Below are 25694 nucleotides of genomic sequence, written 5' to 3' on the forward strand. Positions count from 1 at the left end.
GAGAGACCATTTAAAGGCCTTTGCAGGTGTTTTGAGTTAATTAGCTGATTAGAGTGTGGCACCAGGTGTCTTCAATATTGAACCTTTTCACAATATTCTAATTTTCTGAGATACTGAATTTGGGATTTTCCTTAGTTGTCAGTTATAATCATCAAAATTAAAAGAAATAAACATTTGAAAAATATCAGTCTGTGTGTAATGAATGAATATAATATATAAGTTTCACTTTTTGAATGGAATTAGTGAAATAAATCAACTTTTTGATGATATTCTAATTATATGACCAGCACCTGTGTGTATATATATATATATATATATATATATATATAAAACTCAATGTCTGATATATATATATATATAAAATCATCTAAACTTTTGAATATGCCTTCCAGGTTTTTGTCCGATACGCTGTTGCTCCCAGATTCAAGGCATCTGCAGCCAAATCACTAGCAAAAAAAGTTTGCCAACCACTTTAAACCACAAGTAATTTATTAGATTTAATTTAATAGTGGCTTCCCCAGTGCATGGCTACAACATCCATTTCTATTTTACAGAAAACACTGTTCAATTCGCATATTGTTTTTCCTACATTTCTATTTGCAGAAATTAAATTTGCAACTTGGATGCAAACAGTGTCTGCCATCAACATGCTTGCTTTGATTGGTCATGCCATTAAAGCTCACTGAACTGAATTGAATTGAGAGAGAGAGAGAGAGAGAAAGAGAGAAGCAAAAAGAGAGTGAGGCCAAGCGCCTGTTCTCAGACAGTGAGTGATGCCATGAGCTTCAAACACAGTGAAGAGGTTAAGTACCTATTATGGGATTGTGGAGGCGTAATAAGAGTTGATGGAGTAGACGCAGGCTTGCCACCACAGCCAGGGCCCAGAGATCCCCACACTCTCTGAAAAGAGAGCGTGAGAGAGAGAGAGAGAGAGAGAGAGAGAGAGAGAGAAATAAAGAAAGAGTGAGAGCTCCCCTTCTGTCCCCTTTCTCCCCTCTCTGACACTAATATGGAAAAAACCATGTTTTGAGTGAATACGAATGCAAATATTATTCTTCCTGACTATTACCACTGCAAGCACCTCTGCGCGGGCAGCCAAAGCGTTGGGACAAAAAGGCCAAAGACTTTCTCAGCGCCTTCAAAGAGAGCCTACATAAAATAAACACCGCCATCAGATTACAGCCGCTAACATGGCTCAGTGTTAGGCCGAGGCCGGGCGCGCAACTGCCCGGTAAGTGTGGGGTCCGCTCAGTCAACACGATGACGCAGAACGGAACAAAAGCACGACAGAAAAAGCAGGTCTGTCGGAACACAGCCCCAACCCACAGCACCACTGACCCCGTCGCCGCTGCCCAGACCCAGAAGAGAGGAGAGAGACGAGGGGATGAGAGGAGTGCGGAGGACAGATGAGGTGGGATGGTCAAAGGGCTTGAGCCCGGAGTCGAGGTGTGGTGTGCGTTTTGGACGAGACCCCTAAACCCGAGACCAGAGTGGAGACTCCCAGGAAAGGCAAACCTGAAAGAGAGCAAATATAAAACAGAGGGAGGGGCAAGGAAAGGTGGGGAGAGAAATGCAGAGCAAAGGTTAGGGTGGAGTGAGAGAAGCTGGATGAGAGATGTAGGGAGAGGTAAAAGGGACATCTGAGCAGTTGATGTTTAGAGACAGACAGAACGGGAGCGTCACCGGTGGATAACCTCTCAGTATGACATCACAGGGCTCTTCTAATATGGTGGGCAGCGATGACGCAATCCGCCTGGCAGCAGGAGAAAGTGAATCGGTCCCGGAGGAGAGCTTGGGTGTTTCACTCATCCCGCGTCTAACCTCAAACCTACACACAGTCTCTCTTTCCCATGCGCGCACACACACTGACAACACACGCAGTCCATTTCATATTTCTCTTTTACACATCAAGGATTCGCTTCTGTAAGAATGTAAATGAACATTGACACGTGTTCACTCCCTCTCCATTCACGGATAGAAATACACACGCAAATATGCAAGGATAGATTTTCTCTCTCTCTCTCTTACACACACACACAGACTTTGTCAGAGCAGGGTAGGAAACTCAGGGCAGCTCAACCTCACTGACCGCACTGGCTGCAGACACATCTACTGCGCACACACGTCTCCATTTATACTATTCACCATCTTTTGGCGCTAGCATAATGAAGATTTTTATTTTTTTAACTCTTAAAGTTCTCAATAAATTTATTAGATTGGATATTTCAGATTTAAAAATCTGAAATGTTTTTTAATTTTTTATATTTACTCATATGTGGCCGAACAGGCAAAACAGTCATCTACAATAACAGGAAGCCAGGGATGTGTATCATTCATAATTTAATTAAGAATGCCTTTTAAACTCCACACTGTAAAAAAGAATTGTTGGTTTAACTTATAAAAGTAAGTTACCTGGTTGCCTTAAAATTTTGAGTTAAAATTAAAAATTTTAGTTAATACAAAGGCGGCGATTGGTTTAATCAACAGAAACTCAAAATATTATGTTATCTGAACCACATTAATTAAGTTGATTTGACAAAAGAAAAAATGTTGTGATAAATCATGATTTTTTACAGCGCACTTCAATGACTGAATTTAAATTGAATTAAAATGTGTGTGTCAAAGAGGATGTACAATTCGAATTTAGGAAGTAGAATTAAAATGTACTGAAATTCAATTAACTGTTATTTTAACTAGAAAAGCATAGTTGGGCAAAGGCAGTTTAAAGATAAAATGAAATTCAAATAAAAAATTCAAAGTTTGTAGGTGTATAGGCCTTACAGACGGACGGACGGACGGTCGGACGTGCCTCCACCACCTAGATCTGCACCAAATCAACATACAGCTGGACTAAACATCCATGCCAGTTGGTCTTTTCTGTAAAGCATCTAAAAACCGTGTGATTCCACATTACTTTAAACTCTTTATGTTTCATTTCAGTTTTGTATATTTTGTTTATAGTATTTCAGGCCTATGTTTTCTTATCCTTGAACAACAGATAAGGTACATCAGCTGAGGAGCAGCCGGTGGCTTTAAGGTTCAGGTTATTGGGTCGCAGCCTGGAAAGCCCCATGTTGTGTAATGAAGGCAGATCTCAATAAGAAAAGGATTAAGACTAAACACTTGCTTGCGTCAGAATTTTGAAAACTTAAGCATCATACAATATTCTATATGCAGGAGACGTGGCGTATGCGCTCAAAGACACAGTTAGCCCACGAACACACATCCCGACACATACGGAGACCCTCCCTTTCTCTCTTTCCTGACTCAGCGGTTTTGTAGGAAACCTGTGTTCCTTTGAAGAGGGAAGAATCTATCATTACTTGAGAGATGTCGAAAAAGAAAGCAAAGCAAGAATAAGTGCTCCATTGTCTACCCCGTCACCCCTCCTTCCCCCTCTGCTCCGAAAAATAATTGTGTTGTCCTAATTACAGAGAGGAACTTCAACAGGTGCGGGGAGCTGCACCTGGAGGAATGGGTGTATATCTACGCTCAGAGTGCATGTGTGTGTTTTTTATGGCCGGCCATGTGAGCAATACAGACACACTTTTAAGGACCGGGCAGACAGTGACACAGAAAGAGGATGGGGAGGCTGACTGTTCACATCAACACTGGCATCACTGACCCATAGCTGTATGACCAGTATGCCTGAAAAACATCTTTACTGCTTTAACCCAAATAATAATCATAAATTATTCCATGATGAATGGATGACAAGTTCAAAATAGCCCCTGGACAGTCTCGCTCATAAACCACACAGATTTGCTAATCAGAAGTCGTATAGTAACTTAATTGATTAAATTTCCACCACAGGGAGGCTGAATCATGACTCATTCAAATCTGCCACCGACTTGAGACGATGACATGGCACGGATGATGGGGTTTAAAACAAACGAGGGCTGGTGCCTCTGGCAGGACAAATTTAAAATCCGGAATGATGTAAACGGCTCTCACGGGATCACATTCTTACCGTAAAAACTGCATAATGAAACAATTGACCGGAAGGGACGGAGATCTGGCACGTTGTCAAGATAGAACGCGGAAAAGACAACAGTGTTTTACAATAAGTGTGGATTAAAGACTCGATATGACGTAGGTACACGTCTTGGGAATTTTTTTTCATATCCTCAAAAACATGCAAATATAAACAAATGAAGCAAGGATGGGCTTGACGCCACTTCCATCCAGCGCTTCATTTAGGTTAGGAACAGTGAGTGTTTATTTTCGAACGTCACTGAGTGAAAAATCTACAAACAGTAGCCTGTGAAATATCCTTTCTCCGTCACAACATAAGAGATAGCTCTGTCTACAATAAATATACACCAAATACACTTAACCCTAGTACCACTTGCAACCCTGGGTTATGACATTAGCACATCTTTTGCGGAGTAAAATAATGCAATTCTGAGCCATTCAGACAGGTTGTTTTGCATTCCACTGCACTGCTTTTCAACTGTTTTTCTATGTAAACACGCGCTAGATGCTCGTGTTTGACCATTGTCTTTTGCAGCATTTAGCATTCTAAAAACTAGTTAAACACAATAAGTTCAACTTTTTTTTTTTTTTTTTTTTTAAAGTATATAGACCTTTTTTTTTATCATTTCACTACCCTCCCTCTCGCGTTTTTAAAAGCAAAAAATCGTTCTGCGTGAATGGCGTCATAGACGGTTAGCAACAGACAGCTAATCATAAACCGCCTTGGGTGCTTACCTCGTTAAATATCCATGCACTTACATGCACTGTGATTAGTGTCCATATCTTAGAAAACGGTTAATATGCGTTAACTGGAGTGTAGACACTATATTATTTGTGTTCGTCCAATCACTGTTGTTGACCTCATAAATATGTATATGTCGGACGGACACCCGAATAATATGCACTACTTAGGGCGAATTTGTCGCTAAACCTCATAAATATGTAAATAAGAACGTTAATGCTAGGTTTAAATGTCGGTAACCCGACTAGCATGCATTACTTTCAAACGATGTTTTTGCACCCTTTTTTTGAAGGGGACGTCATTTATAGGGGGGTGAACGAAAGTGAACAATTAAATCCCTTCATGAAGGGCCCTTCCACGAGTCCGTTAGTGAAGGGAACATGCGATGGTTTGTCATGGTTACATTCCATGTGAAGCTAATGAGGAAATTACGTTGTATTTCATTGCTCCCTTCGCCAAGTGCCTTCCAAACGGCTTCATTATGACATACAAATGCTCACTCCAAAGTCCCCACTTCAAGGGCTCTCCCCTTCGGAGTGAGTAGGGCATAGGGATGATCACTTCCGGTTGGAATTTGCCCAAATTAGTAAACATCTTCTAGCCCTATATGAACAGTATGAAACACCCAAGGAGATAACCCTTAATTATGTTTACCTAGGGTTTACCCTAGCTTCGAACTGATAGACCTATTTAAATGCTATATTACCCTTACAAATATTTAGACGTAGGCTACCTTTGAAACCATCGGTTCCATGGAAACTACAGTTATTACTGCAATAAAGTTTTGATAACTTGGTAGCCTATTAGTCGAACCGTCATCAAATAAATTTAAACGAAGAGAAATAAATCCCACATTCATTTATTATGGTTTTCAGTAGTAACAACAACAATAACTGTGGTATTTAAGTGTAAACTAGTATGTTGTTGCCCTGGTAAATGTTTGTAAGGGCACCTGCAAGTATCAGTATTTCCACTATAAACACATGGCATTTAAAAAGTAGGCTATTTATAATTCAAAACCCTTATAGAGTCCCATTTAAATTCATTTTCAGGATACTGATCCGCGTCAATGCATGTCATAAGTGATTTGCCCTTTTAGTGTAGGCTACTGGTGATTTAATTGACCAGTGGTGTCTCTCACTAACTAATCGTTGAATCCATTGCGATCATGCCACCCAGTGTTGATTAATAGAACAGCAGGTGGCCACCACTTTTTCCAGCAGCCTCTCACAAAAAGTAATATAATCCATTAATAATAATAATAATAATAATAATAATAATAAAACATGCCAGGGGATATATGTAATTTTTATTTATTACAGAAATACAAACAGTGAAAAACCTACTTTAACAGAACATTAGAAGACTGTGTAAAATAACAGGCTGGCATTTATCATTGCAACCAGGCAATGAATTTCCTATAACATAAACCTTTAAGGTAACCAATGCAATGAATTATACATATTCTTAATTAAGCCAGTGTATATCCATTAAAATCAAACAGATGTGCTTGACAGGCAAAGAAAGAAGGAATGTCACCTGAAATGAATTATACATGAACAGGCCCTTATGTAGTCTACGATAGTATCTAAAGACTGATAGTTTCTCTATATGAGAACTAGATAATGTTCATAATTTCACAACTGGAATGAACTAATGTTACAGTCTAGTCCGCTGATTAGCAGGAAGTTCATCCTGGTCGAGCCCCCACAGGAATGTTCGCAGGCGTGTCACTTCCTTCAGTAGATCCGAGCTTGGGATTGGCTGAGTCAGGTCCAGGCGAGGTGTTTCGTTAGGCAGGATAAGAGGAGGATGGTCCAAGAAACTCTCAAAAATATCTGATAATATTTGAATAAATAAAATAAATTGTATTTTGTATAATTTAAGTGTATGTTAAAGGGTTAGTTCACCCAAAAATGAAAATTCAGTCATTAATCACTCACCCTCATGTCATTCCACACCCGTAAGACCTTTCTTCATCTTTGGAACATATATTAAGATATTTTTTAATGAAATCCGTGAGCTGTCTGACTCCTCCATAGACAGCAATTTAACCACCACTTTCAAGGTCCAGAAAGGTACTAAAAGCATCGTTAAAATAGTCCACATGACTGCAGTGGTTCAACCTTAATTTTATGAAGAGAGACGTGAATACTTTTTGTGCACAAAAACAAAGCAAAAATAATGACTTTATTCAACAATATCTTCTCTTCTGTGTCATTCTCCTATGCTGTTTACGTTCAGCGCTTCCAGGTTCTACGTCAGAACGCCGACTCATTATTGTCCGGCTTCTGCGTCAGCATCACACGCATGCGTCATGCTGCTCACGTGAACAGCATCGGCCAATACTAAAAAGTGTCGCGCACAAAAACTATTCTCATCACTTCATAACATTAAGGTTGAACCACTGCAGTCATGTTGACTATTTTAACGATGTTTTTAGTACCTTTCTGGACCTTGAAAATGGTAAATAAATTGCTGTCTATGGGGGAGTCAGAAAGCTCTCGGATTTTATCAAAAATATCTTAATTTGTGTTCCGAAGATGAACGAAGGCGAACGACACGAGGGTGAGTAATTAATGACAGAATTTTAATTTTTCGGTGAACTAACCCTTTAAACTACAGTTGAAAACTTTGGTCAGTAAGATTTTTTAAATGTTTTTGAAAGAGTTATTTTATGTTAACCAAGACTGCATTTATTTAATAAAAAAAATACAGTAAAAACAGTAATATTGTCAAATTTTTGGTATAATTTAAAATAACTCTATTCTAATATATTTTAAAATGCACTTTATTCCTGTGATGTTAAAGCTGAATGTCTTAACTGTCACTTTTGATCAATTAAATGCATCTTTGCTGAATAAAAGTATTAATTTCTTTTAAACAAATCATACTGACCCCAAACTTTTGAATGGTAGTGTATATAAAATAAGTAGATGTAAGCTATAGTTTAGCGGATTATTGTCATTACTTTATAAAAATTTGTTTTTATTATTTATTAAGGTTGTTACTCACCACCTCCAAGCTCGGTACCGAGAGGCGGAGCCCACGAGGAAGGTGGGGCTCTCGTTGGTCCAAGCTTATAATGAGTGAGAAGATGGTGAAGCTGGGAAGGACTTAGCAAAGAATGTTCTTCCTGTAAACCTGACCAGGATGACTGAAGGAAGATAGTTGAAATTTATTGTCATGTGACTGAATTATGGATGTTAAAACATTGTGCTAGTACAGTTATTTCAGTTTGTTCTCAAACTCTCACCTGAATAAGGCGTGTCTTAGGTATGCACAGGAAATTGACCGTAACTGATAGCTTCTTTAGAAACTCTGACGCAATATCTCCAAGGCCTGCTCCTTGTAGCCAGTCCAGGACCAGGTCCAGATTTGTTCGAATTTGAACCGCACGTGACCAAGAGAACAGACTATCTGTTTAAGACGGAACAAACGAATCATTTTCAACATCACTTGCATTTGTGCCAGTTGTCCAGCCATAAACTCGTTGCCATCACAAGTCAGCTGCTGTCATCGCTGCTCGAAACCATGCGCAAACACAACTGTGTTTATGAAAGGCTGTAAATTCTCACCTCTCTCCAAGAGTGTGTTGAGAAGAGATGTGTTTGTGAAGAAGAAGAGGTAGCCAAAAGTTTGGGAGGTTAGCGGTGGAGAGAGGCAAGCTTCTCGGGAAAGCTGCAGAGAGCAGCGATACACTTCCACCAGTCCAGCGACGGTGGGCGGCAAAGTGGAGACGTCCTCTTCCTCGTCTCCTTCACCTTCACTACCTGCTCTGTCCTTTGCTCCTGCTTTTCCTTTCTTCTTCTCCTCACTGGAGAACGGGTTAGTGTCTAACAGTGCTGGGAGGAGGGAGTATAATGTCTGAAAGAGAGAGAGAAATGAGTTATAAATACATAAAATACATTATATTATAAATGTGTCATTTAAGCAGCACTGGTGCACATTCTCTCACCTTGGTCAAATGGTAAACACATTGCTGAAAGGTGTGCATAATGACATCATCCAGCTGTGCCAGCGCCTCAGAACAGGTGTCCATGTCAGCCGAGAGCACAGGGTCACCCGGGGCTACAGGTTAATGTGAGACAAAACTTACCACGCATAACTTAAAATGTCCATGGAGAAATTTCAGATGAACATAAACCATCCCAGGTGACTAAGTAATTATTAACATTAAAAATGTATAATAATTGCAATGTTATTTTAAGACCTCATCTTTGAAAGAAAAATTACTGCTTGTTGATAATGCAAATATTTTATCATTTGACAAGTACATTTTGACATTTCACAAAGATTTTAACGTTTGTTCCATGAACTGCTTGTATTTGGGTTGTATAAGCCATAAGTCAGTAGGTTGAATATATTCTCATTGTAATTCTATTCAAAGTTCAGGCCTATTTCACAGGTCATGATGTTTGCTTAGACTAGCAGGTTTACCAAAAAGGACAAGATGGCATAATAAGAGATGAGAGAAAACTGATTCAGTTTAACAAAAGACATAACACGTCTACAGCAGAAGATATGGCACATTGTGTAATACAAGTGTTTTTTGTTTTTCGAAAACATGCTGTAATCGCTGATCTCATGCTCACCTTCAAATTCCCATTCTTTTTCCATGGCTTCGACTTTGACCTGAAAGAAGTTGAGGAGCTCCGTGGCATTGGACATCCAGAACATGAGAGGTCGAAGGTCAGAGGAGAGCTTCTGCACGCTTGGGGGAGGAAGTTCAACCTCAGCCTCTGCTGGGCTGAACACATATAAAAAAATATTATAAAACCTCTTCATGGTGCATGAAATGCACACATATATTTATACATTGCTATGTTTAAATGATTTCTTTCATACCATGTTTTTAAAATATGGATACATGGTTGGTCACCATCTAAAATTTTTAGTTTGTGGCATCTCAGGATAGTTTCATCATTTCTAATGTTTTCAAACTCTTAAGGCCCGTTCACACAAAGAACGGTAACTATAAAGATAATTATAAAACGGTTAGTTCCTGTCCTTGATTCTGATTGATTTATTCACAATAAAACACGACTATGACCGCTTCACCCAACGGTTCTGTGTATCACTACACAACACCCTTAGCAACCACTCTTAGCAACGTAAACTGTTTGTTCTCAATTTATATTGTTCAGTGAAGCTTACTGTATTGTGTAGAAGAGTATTGTGAGAAAAACATTGAGTGAGCGATTTTATTACCTGCATTCAGATTTAGCATTTTCCTTCAGGTCAGTCCTATGTTCATAATAAACAAATCTGTTTAAATGTCCGATGTATTATCTTGTCCTTTTAACAGTTAAGGGGTTTTCCCGTGACTGACAGTCAAAGCATTTGTCAGTTGCATCTTGTTCTGTGTTCACAACAATTCAGTCTTTTCAATGTAAAAGTCTTCGCTACTGAGTGACACACTCATAAAGACAGTCTTTGCTGCCATCTAATGGCGTAATAATGTAACTTCTGTTGCTGTGCTCGGTCAGGGACTATTTTTTCCGGCGGAAGGAAGGCTTTTAGTTAAAGTTTACTTAATGAAAGTTGCATTGATACATATTTTTGACTTTAATATTTGTATTGTGTGGTAACCGTTTTATAAAAGCAATAAGGTACTCGAGGCAAGTGCTCCGCTTCGCGTCGTGCCTAACAACGCCCTTCAGCCGTGACTTATTCACGATACAGCACAGCCTCTCGTACCTTATTGCTTACCTATATTAGCGACCACACCAGCGGATGATATAGTTCTGTTTATTCTTAACATGTGCTGTAGTTTTGTTGTCTACCACTTTAAATGCCAGAGTTCTTTAAAGCAGGATAGATTCTAAATTTGCTGTCAAAGTTTTTATCGTTCATCAGCAAAAATCGTTCTGAAAGTGATTCCAGTGATATTGTTTCTCTGTGTTGTTATAGTTGTGGTGTAGATTCTGCTCTTCTTTGATATTTAGAAAGATTTTTAGAACTATATATTTATCGTTATCATTATAGTTATTGTCCTTGGTGTGAACAGGCCTTTAGAGGAAAATGTTTTAAATATATACACTGATGAGCCAAAACATTATGACCACTCACAGGTGAAGTATTGTTGATCATCACCTATCAAGGCCACGTATTGAGGTCTGGGTAGATTAGATGCTAAGCAAACAATCTGTTCTTGTAATCAATGTGTTGGATGCAGGAGAAATAAGCAGGAATTAAGATCTGAGTGACTGAGGGCCAAATTGTTATGGCAAGGCGACTGGGTCAGACCAATCAGAGTGCCTATGATGACCCTTGTCCACCTTCAAAAGTGCCTACAATGGACACATGAGCATCGGAACTGGACCTTGGAGCAGTAGAAGAGGGTTGCCTGGTCTAATGAGTCCCGTTTTATTTTACATCACGTGGACGGCCGCGTACGTGTGCACCATTCACCGGGGAAAGTGATGGCACCAGGATGCACTGTGGGACGATGATAAGCCAGTATAGGGAGTGTGATGCTCTGGGCAATGTTCTGCTGAGAAACCCTGGGTCCGGCCATTCATGGAGATTTAAGTTTGACACATGCCAACTACCTAAAAATTGTTGCAGACCAGGTATACCCCTTCTTGACAATAGTGTTCCCTGGTGGAAGTGACCTCTTTCAGCACAATGCACACATTGTTCAGGAATGATTTGAGGAACATGATGAAGAGTTCAAGGTGTTGCCCTGGCCTCCAACTTCCCCAGATCTCAATCCAATTGAGCATCTGTAGGATGTGCTGGACCAACAAGTTCGATCCATGGTGGCTCCACCTCACGACCTACAGGACTTGAAGGAACTTCTGCTAACGTCTTGGTGCCAGATACCACAGCACACCTTTAGGGGTCTTGCAGAGTCCATGCCTCTGTGGTTTGGCGCTGTTTTGGCAGCACGCGGAGGACCAACAGCATATTAGGCAGGTGGTCATAATGTTTTGGCTCATCGGTGTATATATATATATATATATATATATATATAGGTGTATATAACATTATTTCATTAAATATAAAATTATTTTTTATACATTAATTTATACATTTAAACATTAAATACATAATAGCACAACACATGCTCAATGCTGGGTAAGGTAAAAGGAATTTGCTGTTTACAAGCCTGTCACTGAGCAACAATGTTTGAACAGTGTATACAGATCTACAGCACGGAGAGGTGGTGCAGGTTCTTACTTTTGTGTTGGATGTTTGTCACCGAACTCTTTAATTTTGTCCTGAGAGATGAATAATGGAACAGACAGAGAGAGAGAGAGAGAGAGAGAGAGATTAAAGCAGACTCGGATGAATGCATGGGTGGGAGTGTTTGGCTGATGTGTCCGGACAATGACAGCACATTTTCCAAACGGGTGGAAATGACATCAGTCAACCTCTGTTTACAAACTACGGCGAAATTCCAGTGAAAGCCCATCTGTGTCTGCAGCTGTGGCTCCTCAACCACAGCTTCACAGTGTAGAGAGAGAGTCCATTTTAAGACACTCCCGTACAACACTCTCAGATAAACTATTAGTGTTTGTTGTGTGTTTTAACATTACTCCAGTTTTATCTGTGCCTTAGTTTGACAAAACAACTTTGCATGAGCCAAAGCGGGCACAGAAAGTGTGAGGAACAGTGATGGCCTGTTCAAATCATGTCATGTTCAATATCACCTTTGCACTCCAATAGCCGTCTCGGTGCTCTTATATAACAGCCCAGCCCTGTACTTCACTATACTCCTAATGAAGGTTGTGGTTTTACACTTTATGATATTATGTTTCATGTCATCTAGACCAGTGGTTCCAAGCCTATTTTGTCCCATGAATAAGGCTCAAGCACCCCTTCATCAGCATCAAATCAGGCATAATGTGTTCCTTTTAACTGGATATAATTTATCATGATCATTAATATTATTAAAATGACTATAATTACAATGATTCCCTTAAAAACAAATCTTAACATGTACTGTAGGTATAAAAAAAGACCCAGAAGTATTTGCCATGTTATAATTCCATTTAGTGACATTTAGTGAAATATTGTTTTTCACGATTTTAACAAAAAGCACAAGAATAATGCTTTTTAAGTGTTAAAATAATAATAATAATGATACAATATATTTTGTATATAAAGGTTAGGCAATCACAATAAAGGTTAATAAAGGTCGGCAATCACTGCGCTAGACTTTTGGATACTTACCCAAACAATTCCTTTGATCTGATTGGCTGCCTTTAAAAGCAGTTGTGGTGTTAATTCAGGATCCAGATGTTTAGAGGCGTAGTCAATCATGAGCGACAGAAGATAGGCAGGTGCTAAGGCCCCACCCCCTGAATCTGGACTGGAATTCTTCGAAATAATTTCCTGAAATTAAAGTAGTAGTAACCGATTTGTATAAATAAATATTATGAAGCCATGGCAAAATTTAAAGTACTGCAGTATTTGTTACACCAGTGATTATATTTTTCCTAAATTAAGTTTCATTGCAACACTCACTAAGTATGCCATATTATAAACATTGATGCAGAACTGTGCTGTGATTTTTTAAATCACAGTAGTCTACAGATTTCTGTTCAGTAAATCATTATGATAAAATCCCCCCTGTCAGAACTCTGTATTTACATGCACTACTGTTTGTTTATGACAGATATATCAGAAGGAGTATTTGATTATATCAGTGTTTACCTGCAGCAGGGTATCAGCATGTTTGGCCTGGAATCTCAGCAGTGATTCTGTGGACCCCAGATACTGCCGGAGCATTTCCTGTCTATCTGTCATCCCGCCAGGGCCGAAGGAAGTTGACATGTCACCTTGCCATGGTGGTGGTAAGGCCAGGGGCGGGGCAGGAGTCACACGGGGGTCACGGTAGAGGAAAAGGAAGTGGCTGCCAAGCCCCAACAAGTCTCCTGGCTTTAGGGCTGCTTCTCTATAAAGTGGAGCTCCATTAAGGGTGACAGGTCCTCCTCTGAATGGACGTGCCAAGGCTAAGGAAGAATGAGAACCAGAAGTATAATTGCAGACAGTATTGTGCAAGCTACTTAAAACATGTAGCTAGCTGAAAGAGCAACAGAAAAAAAGCTAAGCTAAAAGCTGAAAAACTTATTGCCCTAGAAGCAATTGCCTTGCTATACATTTAAGCTACTTCATTTTTTAACAAATATTAAATATTTAAAATAGTCAGTTGTAATTTTATTTAATAGCATACATGTTTAAACAAAATCTCCAAAAGAATTAAAACAGAAACTATATTGCTAATTGCCACATTCAAGGTCCAGAAAGGTAGCAAAGGTATTCTTGTCGCTTTATAACATTAAGGTTGAACCACTGTAGTCACGTTGACTATTTAACAATGTCTGGACCTTGAATGTGGTAATTTCGTTACTTTCTATGGGAGATAAAAAAATAAAAAAAACATCTCGGATTTCATCAAAAATATCTTAATTTTTGTTCTGAAGATAAACAAAGGTCTTATGGGTGTGGAACGACACGAGGGTGAGTAATTAATGACAGAATTTTCATTTTTGGATGAACTAACCCTTTAAAACATAGCGACTGTAGCATCGATTTGCCTCTGATTTTGGGCTGATCTCCCAGTGGTGTAATGTAACGAAGTAATAATACTTTGTTACAGTACTTAAGTATTTTTTGGGAGAATCTGTACTTTACTTGAGTTTTTATATTTCTGTCAACTTTTACTTTTACTCCACTACATTTCCTAAATAAAATGTATACTTTTACTCCGATACATTTTCCCAAAGCATTTTCGTTACTTACTACAAAATAAAGTAGGAAGAACAGACTGCAAGCAAGCACGTGCAAACAAGTGCTCGCACAACCGCGGTTGATTTCATTTTCTGGGTTGCGTCCGTTGCTGGAGCGGCTGAGAAGAGTGCGCTGTCATTATACAGTACGAGAGCGGCCTCTAGAGGCGACATAAAAACTATCACTGATGCTCGTAGAGTTTGTTTTGACACGTGACGTGAGGCTACGCGCTGCACAGAGCGGGACACTTCAAAAACGGATTTAAAACGGACAACAAAACGGTATGTTATACAGTGTACACTACATGTTTTCATATCATTATAAAGTAATTAGTTTGTTGACAAGATGCTGCATTAGTGGAGAACGGTAGTATGTTTGCCGTCGAGGCTGAGGATGCTAACATTAGTACCTCAAGCGGTTAAAACTGTGATAAAAACACCAACTGTTTAATGTCACGATTGTTACCATTCATTTGCATTAGTTTTTATCCATTTGTTCGCTGTTATGCATTCATTATTCAGCGAAGTTGCATATTTAAACTGTATTCTCATCATGCAGCGACAGAAACATAACAAATCAGAAATGTATTCGATTTCAGTTCTTTTTTATCGGCACTATAACACATATTTTGATTAAATAATCATCAAGTTTTCTAAAATAGAGGCAAATAATGTGTGAAAGTACACATATAATAGACCCATGCTATGCCTTTGTGTGTAAAGATGGCATTTTTTAAGCATGACTGTTTGGATTTATATGAAATGGCAACACTTTACAATAAGAGTCCATTTGTAACATTAAATAAGGTTAATAAAAGTATTGGTCATTTTTAATTTCAACATTTACATTTTAACATTTTAAAGTTGTCTTTTACTTTAGTTATAATGCACTATGAATTAACATGAACAATCAATGTATAATTAATATAGTATTTTTTATATTTAAAAATTACAATAAACATTTTGCCTATTTTTGTAATTCAAAGAAACAAAATGTAAGAAAGAGTTAAAATTGAACACAATCTTGCTGCTCAAACTTTGTATAGAACAATTTTTAATATTTTTTTTTTGCTCCTTTTGTATTTTACATTTACTTGTACTTTTACTTTCAATACTTAAGTACGTTTAATATCAAAAAAATACTTTTCGTACTTGAGTACAAAAAATTTCACATATTTTAAAACTTTTACTTAAGTAACATTCTAAACAGTGACTTTAACTTCTACCAAAGTCATTTTCTGGTAAGATATCTGTACTTTTACTCAAGTATGGTTTTCGAGTACTTTATACACCACTGTGATCTCCTTTAACTGTTGATGAGTGGAAAATCAGGCTAAAATTGTGTAGGGTGTGGGTGGCATTAGCAGACTAAATATCTAGACCTGTCTGCAGTCCAAGTCCTTTGAAAATTGAAATTTGACATTGGCGACAACAGACAGTTGTGTAGTCTGAAAAGTACAGAAATCCGATGTCTTTGGAAGTCGTATAGTGTGTGGGCAGCATAAATACCTTTCAGGCATCTGCAAAGCATTGGCGCTTCTCTCAGTTTCATGTCACTAAAAACTGACACATAGTGATCGTCAGTCACGGTCAGTGTTGGGGGTGACGCATTACAAATAACTTCAGTTACGTAATCAGATTACTTTTTCATTTTGAGAGAAATAAAATGCAGAGGTGTTGTGTGCGCTGTGTAAACATGATGGTTGTAGTTCTAGACTAAATGTGAACATGCATTTACTCATCTCACTTGCACAAAAACATTCAGTATTCCTCAAAATGAATAAAAACATTGAAATGCAATCTCAGAATTTTACGCAAACCTGTAATAATTAACTATATTAAATTACACATATATACTTTATGTATTTAATCTCACTTTATTAACCAATGTCTTTGCTGCTGACCTTCAATGATCTAATTCAACCATACTAATTATCAAAAATTACTTCAGATTAGATTTAGAAATAAGAGTGTTGAACTTCCTTCTCCTGTATCCTGTTATGCTTTAATCCAGAATGGCAGCACAGCTGAAAGATTTGTTTTAGCAAATCTTCTACTGTACAGGAGTAAATATGCTTTTCCTTCAGCCTGAGGCTTATTCATTTCACTTTTGGTGTGGAAGGGCCTTAAAAAAATGTGTTGTTATTAAAAAACAAACAAGCAAGCCCAGCCCAGGTGAGAAAAAAAAGTACTTTTTAGGGAGTAACACAATATAATGCATTACTTTTAAAAGTAAGTTTCCCCAACACTAGTCACGGTCATGACTGAGTGCAGATTTGCCTCAGATTTCGGGCTTTTATCGGCGATTTCCATTTACTGTAGGTGAGTGGAAAACCAGGGCGAAAATCGGGCAGGGTGTGGACAGCGTTATAAAGTATTTCGTTAGTGTTTTACTGAGTAAATAAATGCTCCAAAAGATTAATTACATGAGTGATCTGTGCACATGATTCAGACTGAATTAATTGACTGGGACTGACTCAAAAGATTCTTTCATTTGCGAATCATGTTCGCTAGTTGTGTTTTTACACATAAAATGATTGCTGAAATATCGTCAGTGAAAAAGTAATGAGTTGCAGAGTTTGTCAGCGCTATTTATTCAACAAAATGGCTCATATACTAAGATATTTAGTTAAACCACCCAACACTGATTGCACTTCACATCAGTACTGCCTGTTCTTGTTTTATCACGAATGTTTGAAATCCTTGGTGCTGCATTATTGAATGTGAATGTAAAAAGTGAATCCAAAGCCCAGTTTCCACGAACCCCATAAGTTTTGTTTTGTGTTGTGAAATTGTATTAATTGCTTTTATCTGTTTTTAGCTTGGTGTCGGGGTACCTTGACCGCGTGGCTGCTCTGGGACGGCTGAGTCTCTTCTGATCAGGAGGTGTCGGGCAAGCAGGTCAGGGGCTGAGAGGTAAGTGTCCACTTTTAGAGGCCTCTTCCCCTTCCTCTCTCTCTCTCTGTCCATCTCACGCTCACGGAATGTTGGCTTCCGCCCAAAAACATGTGTGTGACCCGTCATTATGTACAACACAAAGTCCTGAACAAATAATAAGCAAGAGAATGAGAGAGTGAGAAGGCAAACGACTAAAGTGGAAAAAAGCTGTTATCATCATCATTGTGGTCTTTACTACAATCTGTGCCATCTCCTATCTTAAGTTACAGAAATACAGCAACGATAAGGAATGAAGAGTGTTACAGTTTTCAACAATATGTGCTTGTGTGAGGTCATTGTGCAGAGATGAAGCAGTAGACACAGCATGCTTGTGTCGGTATTGTCCAGCCCGCGTGTGTTTATAGAGCTTCTGTATGGCTGTTTTGTGCTGTTTGTTCAATGGCCATTCCACTCAAAGGTATGAAACTTTGATGGTATGTTGTGATTAGAGGAATACAGGTATGATGTCATGGGATGGCAGTAAGATAAGTGAGATGATGCATGTCTAGCCTTGCTCTGGTCATAGCCCTGCAGTAACAGGAAGTAAGGCCGATCTGTCGGTGGAAGGATCAGACTCTGCGACATCACTTCCAGGTCACAGGTGTCTTTCTCTTCCTCTGCTGCACGGGTACGTCTGTCTGCCTCACATCCACCACCTCTTGGCCCAGTGACCTGAAAAATCACACAAGGATAGTACTGAGAATGGATTACGTGCATTTATCATGACTCGCGTATTAAATTGATTAAATGTTGTTTCATTTACTGTATTAGGGATATGTGACATTATAGGGCTAAACAATAAGGATGCCATTGTGAGAGGGTTTCAGGACCAGTTGATGGATCTGTCAGTTGACCCATTTAGCCATTGCTACTGTTTTCTCTTGTTTTTTTGTTTGCTTTTTATGTTTTGGAAAAAAAAAATTGTTTTTTTGTGACATTTTGGTTGTGAATTCTGCTTGTAACATTTTTTCAACTATTAGCTAGGGGGTAAAATGATGTAGCTGGCTAGTTGAAGTTTTGTTGAAATTGTAATAACGACTTGTGATAATCTTGGTAGCATCAGTAAGAATAGTTTAAAGGGATAGTTCACCCAAAACTGAAAATTATCCCATGATTTACTCACCCTCAAGCCATCCTAGGTGTATATTACTATCTTCTTTCAGACCTACACAATCAGAGATATATATAAAATTATCCTTAATCCTTCAAGGTTTAAAATGGTTGTGAATGGGGGCCACATTTTGAAGTCAAAAACAATGCATCCATCCGTAAAAAAAGTAATCCTTACGGCTCCAGTGAGCTAATAAAGGCCTTCTGAAGTGAAGAGATGTGTTTTTGTAAGAAAAATATCCATATTTAAAACTTTATAAATTCAAATAACTAGCTTCCGGTATGAACCATGCGACGGAAGAGCAACCTCTTTCGGAGGATTTCGAAATAAGAGAAGAGGAGCTTAAATTTGTTGCACAGTCTATTTGTTTGAACCGCGAGAGGCGTCTAAGCTTACAATACTCCTACATCCTGCGTCATACATCGCGTCAGAGGATTACTCATTTGGCGCAAGTCGACTTGCACATTCTGCATACGGTCGTCCGCCGGAAGCTAGTTATTTGAATTTATAAAGTTTTAAATATGGATATTCTTACGAAAACGCATCGCTTCGCTTCAGAAGGCCTTTATTAACCCACTGGAGTCGTATGGATTACTTTTTTGTGTTCGTCTCAAAGAAGATAGTCATATACACCAAGGATGGCTTGAGGGTGAGTAAATCATGGGATAATTTAATTTTTGGGTGAACTATCCTTTTAAGGTGAGACACTCCAGGTGAATAGGATAAAAAATGAACTAATAGATATCACCATACTTCCTCAGTTGATTGATTACATTAAGAATTGAAAAAATACATTTTTTGTATTACAAATTTTCTGATGTTATGTTTAAATATGCAAATGAGGCGTTAACTAATTAAATATGCACTAATTTGCATACATTTCTAGAACAAAAAATCTGAATATATCAGGTTCAAAATTCTTGACATATTAGAGTCAAAGGTTTTTAAAGGAGGGTATTTTGGATATCTCTTTTTATCACTCCAAAATACTGTCATCAGCCAGAAAAAAATACATTTTCACCATTTTTTTAGGAATAAAATGTCATATAAAATCAGATAAATTATATATTCACAAATCCCTCTGTAAAAACCTTCAGAATATAGATAAGAATAAAACTGTAATGTTTGGTGAATAAAATTCAGCTGAAGTGGAGATTTCTGACTCAAAGCAGGAGAAAAATCTTATTTTGAGGAAACACCCTTTAAAGATATGTACTATAATTGAAATCTACAGACGCAAATAGATAAAGCGCTATAAAAGATACACTTAAAAATGTATTTTGGTTGTTTTCTTTCCACCAGTCCGAAAAAACACTTGAAAAGCCAAAAAGCGAAAATCTCAAAATTGACAGGTGCATAAAAAAAATTTTAGATGGTGTTTTTGCCTGTAGTGTCTCCCCTTAAAAAAATACAGTCAGTAATGCTTTACCATGTATGACATATTTTTCCAGCAAAATTATTTATGGATTTATTTCTATCTTGAAGTTTTCTTTATGATGATGATTTAAAAAAAATAAATAAATAAAAATGGGGAGAGGGGGAGGATTTTGGAAGGGCAAGTAGAAATCTGAACTACTGGCCAAAACCAGGCAAGCAGAGAAAAATCCTTATTGTTGAGCCCTGCGTCATCAATTCGATTTCATATTATTGTATGAGGTTGAAATGTATTTAAAAAGTTGGTCTGTATCTTTATTTTACCTCTCCACCTTCAGTTGCTATCATGCTCACTATGTTCTTTCTATCCTGTCCATTGTTTGGGGCATTGCCAGAACGCCGAGGATCATTGCTAGCGTTGTTGCCCTGACGACGTCTTAGACTCAGGTTCATATCACTAATACTCCTCCTAAGTTCTGTGTTTCGCCCTCGATGACCTCGTTCTTCTTCTGGACCGCCCCCAGAGGACATTCGGCTCCGCCTCCAACGTACTCCTGTTACCACAATAGTGTTTTCCCACAAATTAATTGGCACACTGGTTAATACACTTGTAAAATGTCTTACAGTTAAATATGAAGATGTTCCAACCTTGATAGCTCTCTCCATCCCTCTCTCTCTCTTTCTCCTTCTCTTTCTCCTCCCTCTCATATTCATCAAGGCGCTGGATCTCAAACCGTCGTTCGAAACCATCCTTTGGTCTCCACATATCCACTAGCTGTAAGGGGCATTCCCAGGATGCCACGCCCCTTCTGCACTCGGTTTGCCATTTAATGGCTCCATCTGGCTGCTGAATGGGCTTTCCAATGACATCACATAACAGGAAGTCCTCGGGGGAATATTTCTGGAGAGCTGACCAGGTGAACAGGAAGTTAGGACATTCAGAAGGGAATGATACAATGAGTGGGTAAAGCCTAATTTCCTATATTTAATCTGTGATGTCTCCACTCAGAATGCACATTTGATTATTTGCAGCTTGCCTTTGATGTTTTATTCTTCATCCATTACAAGAATGAGATAATGGATGAATGAACCCAATATGCAACAGCAGACCCATATGAAACTTCCATCATTATTTAATCACCCTCATGTCATTCCAAATGTGCAATTTCTGAGGAATTTTCACTTAGTTCTTTACTTACAACATTTCAAACACCACAAAAGCACCATAAAAGTGATTCATATGGACAATGCACCATATTCCAAGCTTTTTTGTGAGGAACAGAATACACTACTGTTCAAAAGTTTGCAGTTAGTTTACATTGTTACAAAAGTTTTTTATTTAAAATTATTGCTGTTCTTTTGAACTTTCTATTCATCGAAGAAACCCAAAAATAATCATGATTTCCACAGAAGTATCAAGCAGCGCAACTGTTTTCATCATTAATAATAATAATAATAAGAAATGTTTCTCAAGCATCAAATCACATATTAGAATGATTTCTGAAGGATCATGTGACACTGAAGACTGGAGTAATGATGCTGAAAATTCAGCTTTGCCCTCACAGGAATAAATTACATTTTAAAATATATTAAAACAGAAAACAGTTATTTAAAATTGTAATAATATTTCACAATATTACTGTTTTTACTGTATTTTTATCAAATAAATGCAGTCATGGTGAGCATAAGACACTTCTTTTTATAACGTTAAAAAAAAAAAATCTTGGAAAACACATGAAAGGACTAATGGTATTTTGGCTTTAATGACATCAAACCTGGCATAGCACACTGTAAAAAATATATTTTCATGATTTGTTATCACAACATTTCTTCTTTTGTCAAATCAGCTTAGATAATTTATTTGGTTCAGATAACATAATAACTTGAGTTTCTGTTGATTAAACCAATCGCCTTCATTGTATTAACTCAAATTTTTAATTTCAATGAACTCAAAATTTTAAGGCAACCAGGTAACTTACTTTTTTAAGTTAAACCAACAATTCTTTTTTACAGTGCATGTTTATGTGCCATTTCTGAATCTGAAAGGGGTTCGCAAATGAAATTTCAGAGCAACGGTTTAAATTTTATAATATCTGTGACTAGTGAACTATATTTTACTATGTTCCTTGCACAAAACAATTTGCATTATAGGGCACAAGTCTGAAAGACAACATTTTTTGGATACATTTATGGTGCTTTTGTCTTTTTTGGATTTTGACAGCTGTGGCCAAAATGATGCATCATTTTATGGGACTGTATTTTCATAAATGTACACATTAGTGACCACACCACAGCTAACTAGACTGGTTCACCATTACAGGGAATGAAATACCTGTGTCTTCACTCTCGTTCTCTCTTTCTCTCTCAGTGTAGCGGGTGATGACCTGCTGAATGAGCTGGCGAGCAGTGGAGTGCACGTTTGCCAGCAGGCTCCGATAGTTAGCCCCACTGGATAGGGCATCTCCATAGATCTTGACCAGCCCAGGGGCATTAGAGGAAGCAGGAGGCAGGTAGTGATGTGATGAAGGGGTGGCAGAATGCGCCCATATTTCCCTCTCACGTTCTCCAATGGCACGGTCTCGGTCACTGTTGGACCGGCCTCTCAGGAAAAGGTGAGACAGCCTTTTGGCCCTGGACTGCTGATTGGCTGGGCGAGGGCGGAGGAAGGCAGGAGAAGGGGATGGAGAGGGTGGGGCAAGAGAAGGGGTGGAGTGAGAGAGGGAGGAAGGGACTGATGATGGGGCCTCGTGCAGGGAAGTGGCATCTGAGCTAGTTGTGGACCTAATAAAATGAAGCAATAGGACGGAGGTGATATACAAATCATATAGCCTATTGTGTATCAGTTGTTATTATAAAAGCTGTCTACATACTCAGTGAAGTACTGCATGTAAAGTAATTGTCCATGTTGATGTCACATGGAATTCTTTACATAATGTGTCCTCCTTTTTTATTGTCCAGACCAATTAATTCATTAAAAAATACAATTAAAAGTGTAATTCGTTATACAATGACTTAAATACATCTATGATGAACATTCATTTCAATATTTTTTGGGTGTCACAAATTCAAAAATATTAGGGTGGTACAACTGTCCTGATATCTGAATGAAGAAAAAAAACTCATTAAAAGAATGAAATTATTGAAAAGAGAACCTTATTAAGTAGTCTGGCATAACCGTTTCTTATTATTTCTTAGAGAAAGTATTATATAAATATTTGAAAACTTTCAAGGTCATATGGTGCAACCAACATACAAGCAGATATGCAAATAAATCAGGAACTTAAATCGAAGCAAGAGCCCTTGCAGAATTATTTTATATCTTTCAAGGTCATGTGGTGCAACCAACATACAAGCAAATATGCAAATAAATCAGGAACTTATATCGAAGCGAGAACCCTTGCAGAATTATTTTAAAAGGCCTTGAATGTGTGTCAAGGTCATAAGTCTCTAAAAATATTAGATAATTTGACCTATGACAAGGCAAGGTTAGTTCAGGTTATAAAATGTCACGTGGTTCGACTCCCCAAAAACTTTATGAATTATTAAATCATGATATATATTTTTACACGTGACAGATTTAGAGTCATTAAACTGAAAGTTTTGTTGAAAATGGTATAAAAGTTTTTCCATATGAAATCAACATGAATGCATTTCTAAGAACTTGGCACATGTGCTTTAAACTAGTTTTTTTTTTTTTCCTTTTCTTGGTCATGGAAACTCTTATTTGTCATTGATCCAGAGAGTAAGAGAAGGTTCAGAACACTGACTTGACTGATGCTGCACTGGGCCAACGAGCTCCCAGCTTGGCAAAGTGTTTCCGTGGAGAATTTATCCACAAGCCCACTGGGAAATGGAGCTTCCTAAATCGGGGACTGCCAGACTCCTCCATCTGAGGGAGTGAGAGAGGGAGGAGGTGAGGATTGGATGGGAGTGTGGAGAATGGAAAGATAAAATGGACGAAAATAAATTGAAAAAGGAAGGATCAGGCTAAGTAGGAAAAAGCAAGAAGGGGAAATGTCTTAACAGATGCAGAGAAACACCAGAAGAACACTGACATAAGATAACAATATTAGCTGTCGTGCAAGACTTTGAAGTTGTAAAAGATTTCATTATCAGGGTTTGTGTCATTGAGATTTATTCCTGTCCAAAATCAGATTTCGGCAGCGAATGACATTCAGTAGACAAATAGCAGGAAAAGCTAAAGTCTCATTGAATAACCAGGACGTGCCGTGTCATACATTCTTCGTCATCTAACAGTCTATGAGTAACAGAGCATTAACGCAGCTAGCAGGGAATGCCACAAAGTTGACGGCAGGCGGTGAATAGTTATGGCTCTGAGAAAAAGATTTATTTCACATTCATGTCTACATGTCTAATGAAAAGCAGAGGTTTGGCACTGTTGCTCCTGAGCTAAGCAAACTTGTGGAAGTCAAATAAGAGTCAAGTGGCTTCGCCAAGAGGCCATGACGAAGATATCAACCTACATGAAACTATCACTGCTGAGGATCAGCCATGCAAGCCAAACCACATTCTATGAATATCATCCATTTTGTACTTTGATTAAAAGCTCTGAATGTCGGCTATACATAATAACATACATGTTTTTGTCCTCCACCCTGATTGTGGACTTCACCTCCATGTATCCTCTCAGACAGACGGGGAAAACCCCTGAACAGACCCCCTAAGTGTCAGCTGCCCTCTGTCGATCCTCAAAAGTGAAGTTCACTTTTAATATGTTGACTCTGTGACCATAATTGGTTTCATCACATTCTACAAAGTTAATGGTGGATGTAGAACAACCAAGACACAAAATTTACAACATTTGGTTGGGAAAGGTTTTCAGTATATGCTGACTAAAGCTCCAAACCTGTCATTTTGCATCAGTAAAATGGCTTTTCTCACCAGCGGATGATCTGAATGCGACTTACCCACTGTGACGGACTTCCTCTTTATAACGGGATAAATCTTCGGAATGGCTGTTGTTGTTTGTGAAGTGTATTATAATAATATAAAATAAATACCAGTGGAGGTCGGCTCTGTCTCCTTATTCCAGAATAATTAGGCTTAAATAGTCCATTTTCTGCATGAGGCCGTGCTTTGCTTTACCGAAATTTGTCCTTTCACCCAGTTTTTAGTATGTCTTTTTCATTTTTGATGTAAAAGTTGTTCTAGAAGGGTCCTCTAGTCCTTATTCTTGCTTTCTATTTCTCCCCTTTTCTGCGTCTATAGATAGAGAAGCAGGCCCATTGTTCTAAATGACAGAATTTCCTTCCTCCCCAATGGACAACACCTATATCCTGAGAAAGAGAGAGAGAGAGAGGGAGACAGAGAGAGAATATGAAATATACACATAAAGGCATGTCAACGACACTGCTGTATGTACAAAACGCCAAAAATTTTAAGCAAAAGTCGGGATGTCTAATACGTCCATACAAAACCAAAACAGGGCCGGAAATTGTCTGACAGTAGGAGAACTCTATAGGCCTTAGTCAGGGTAGACGCCATTTTGAATTTTATGTAGATGAAAATTAGGCTGTGAGGGATAGACTTGAAGTGTTTACAATGGTATACGCTGTATAAGGAGCCTAGATCACATGTAATTTCCCAACTTTCAAAACTGTTTGATGGAGTTTTCTTCTAGTGAAACTTCTTTGGAAAGATGTTTCATTTGGCATGTTGTTGAACAACACTACAATCTCTTGAACGCACTTTACTTCAGTCCCTCACAGCCTCGTTTTCATTCCTGTCAGAAATTAAATATGGTGCTACCCCGATTAAGGTCGATGGGGACAGTCCTCAGGAAATATAATACATC

General features: G+C 38.2%; 2 protein-coding genes across 4 annotated transcripts in view; both read right to left on the reverse strand.

The window, feature by feature from the left end:
- il11a (interleukin 11a) overlaps positions 1 to 25694 on the reverse strand; it is a 134364-nt gene that overhangs the window by 28169 nt on the left and 80501 nt on the right. The window lies entirely within an intron of this gene.
- rasip1 (Ras interacting protein 1) lies at positions 6008 to 25110 on the reverse strand. Of its 3 annotated transcripts, none has more exons than XM_051864457.1 (16): positions 24808 to 25110; positions 23647 to 23768; positions 22212 to 22660; positions 20528 to 20788; positions 20204 to 20433; positions 17905 to 18066; positions 17295 to 17499; positions 13382 to 13680; positions 12899 to 13060; positions 11903 to 11943; positions 9313 to 9467; positions 8676 to 8788; positions 8296 to 8584; positions 7974 to 8137; positions 7733 to 7874; positions 6008 to 6555 (listed from the first exon to the last, which is right to left on the reverse strand). In XM_051864457.1, the coding sequence occupies exons 2-16, from the start codon at positions 23766 to 23768 to the stop codon at positions 6377 to 6379; spliced, it is 2973 nt and encodes a 990-aa protein (XP_051720417.1). In that variant the 5' UTR covers positions 24808 to 25110; the 3' UTR covers positions 6008 to 6376. The 3 variants fall into 3 exon arrangements, with proteins under 3 accessions (XP_051720417.1, XP_051720418.1, XP_051720420.1); XM_051864458.1 differs by having other exon boundaries at positions 24901 to 25109; XM_051864460.1 differs by lacking the exon at positions 24808 to 25110 and having other exon boundaries at positions 23647 to 23787.

The sequence above is a fragment of the Ctenopharyngodon idella genome, chromosome 16 (genome assembly GCF_019924925.1).
Source record: "Ctenopharyngodon idella isolate HZGC_01 chromosome 16, HZGC01, whole genome shotgun sequence".
In the NCBI taxonomy this organism is placed as follows: domain Eukaryota; kingdom Metazoa; phylum Chordata; class Actinopteri; order Cypriniformes; family Xenocyprididae; genus Ctenopharyngodon; species Ctenopharyngodon idella.

Coding starts and splice junctions, on each gene's coding strand:
- rasip1 (XM_051864457.1), bottom strand. CDS start 23,768: ATGGAGGAGTCTGGCAGTCCCCGATTTAGGAAGCTCCATTTCCCAGTG. Junction 20,434..20,527: donor GGATGGAGAGAGCTATCAAG/GTTGGAACATCT, acceptor TTGTGGTAACAG/GAGTACGTTGGAGGCGGAGC. Junction 9,468..11,902: donor GACAAACATCCAACACAAAA/GTAAGAACCTGC, acceptor ATATGTGTTCAG/CCCAGCAGAGGCTGAGGTTG.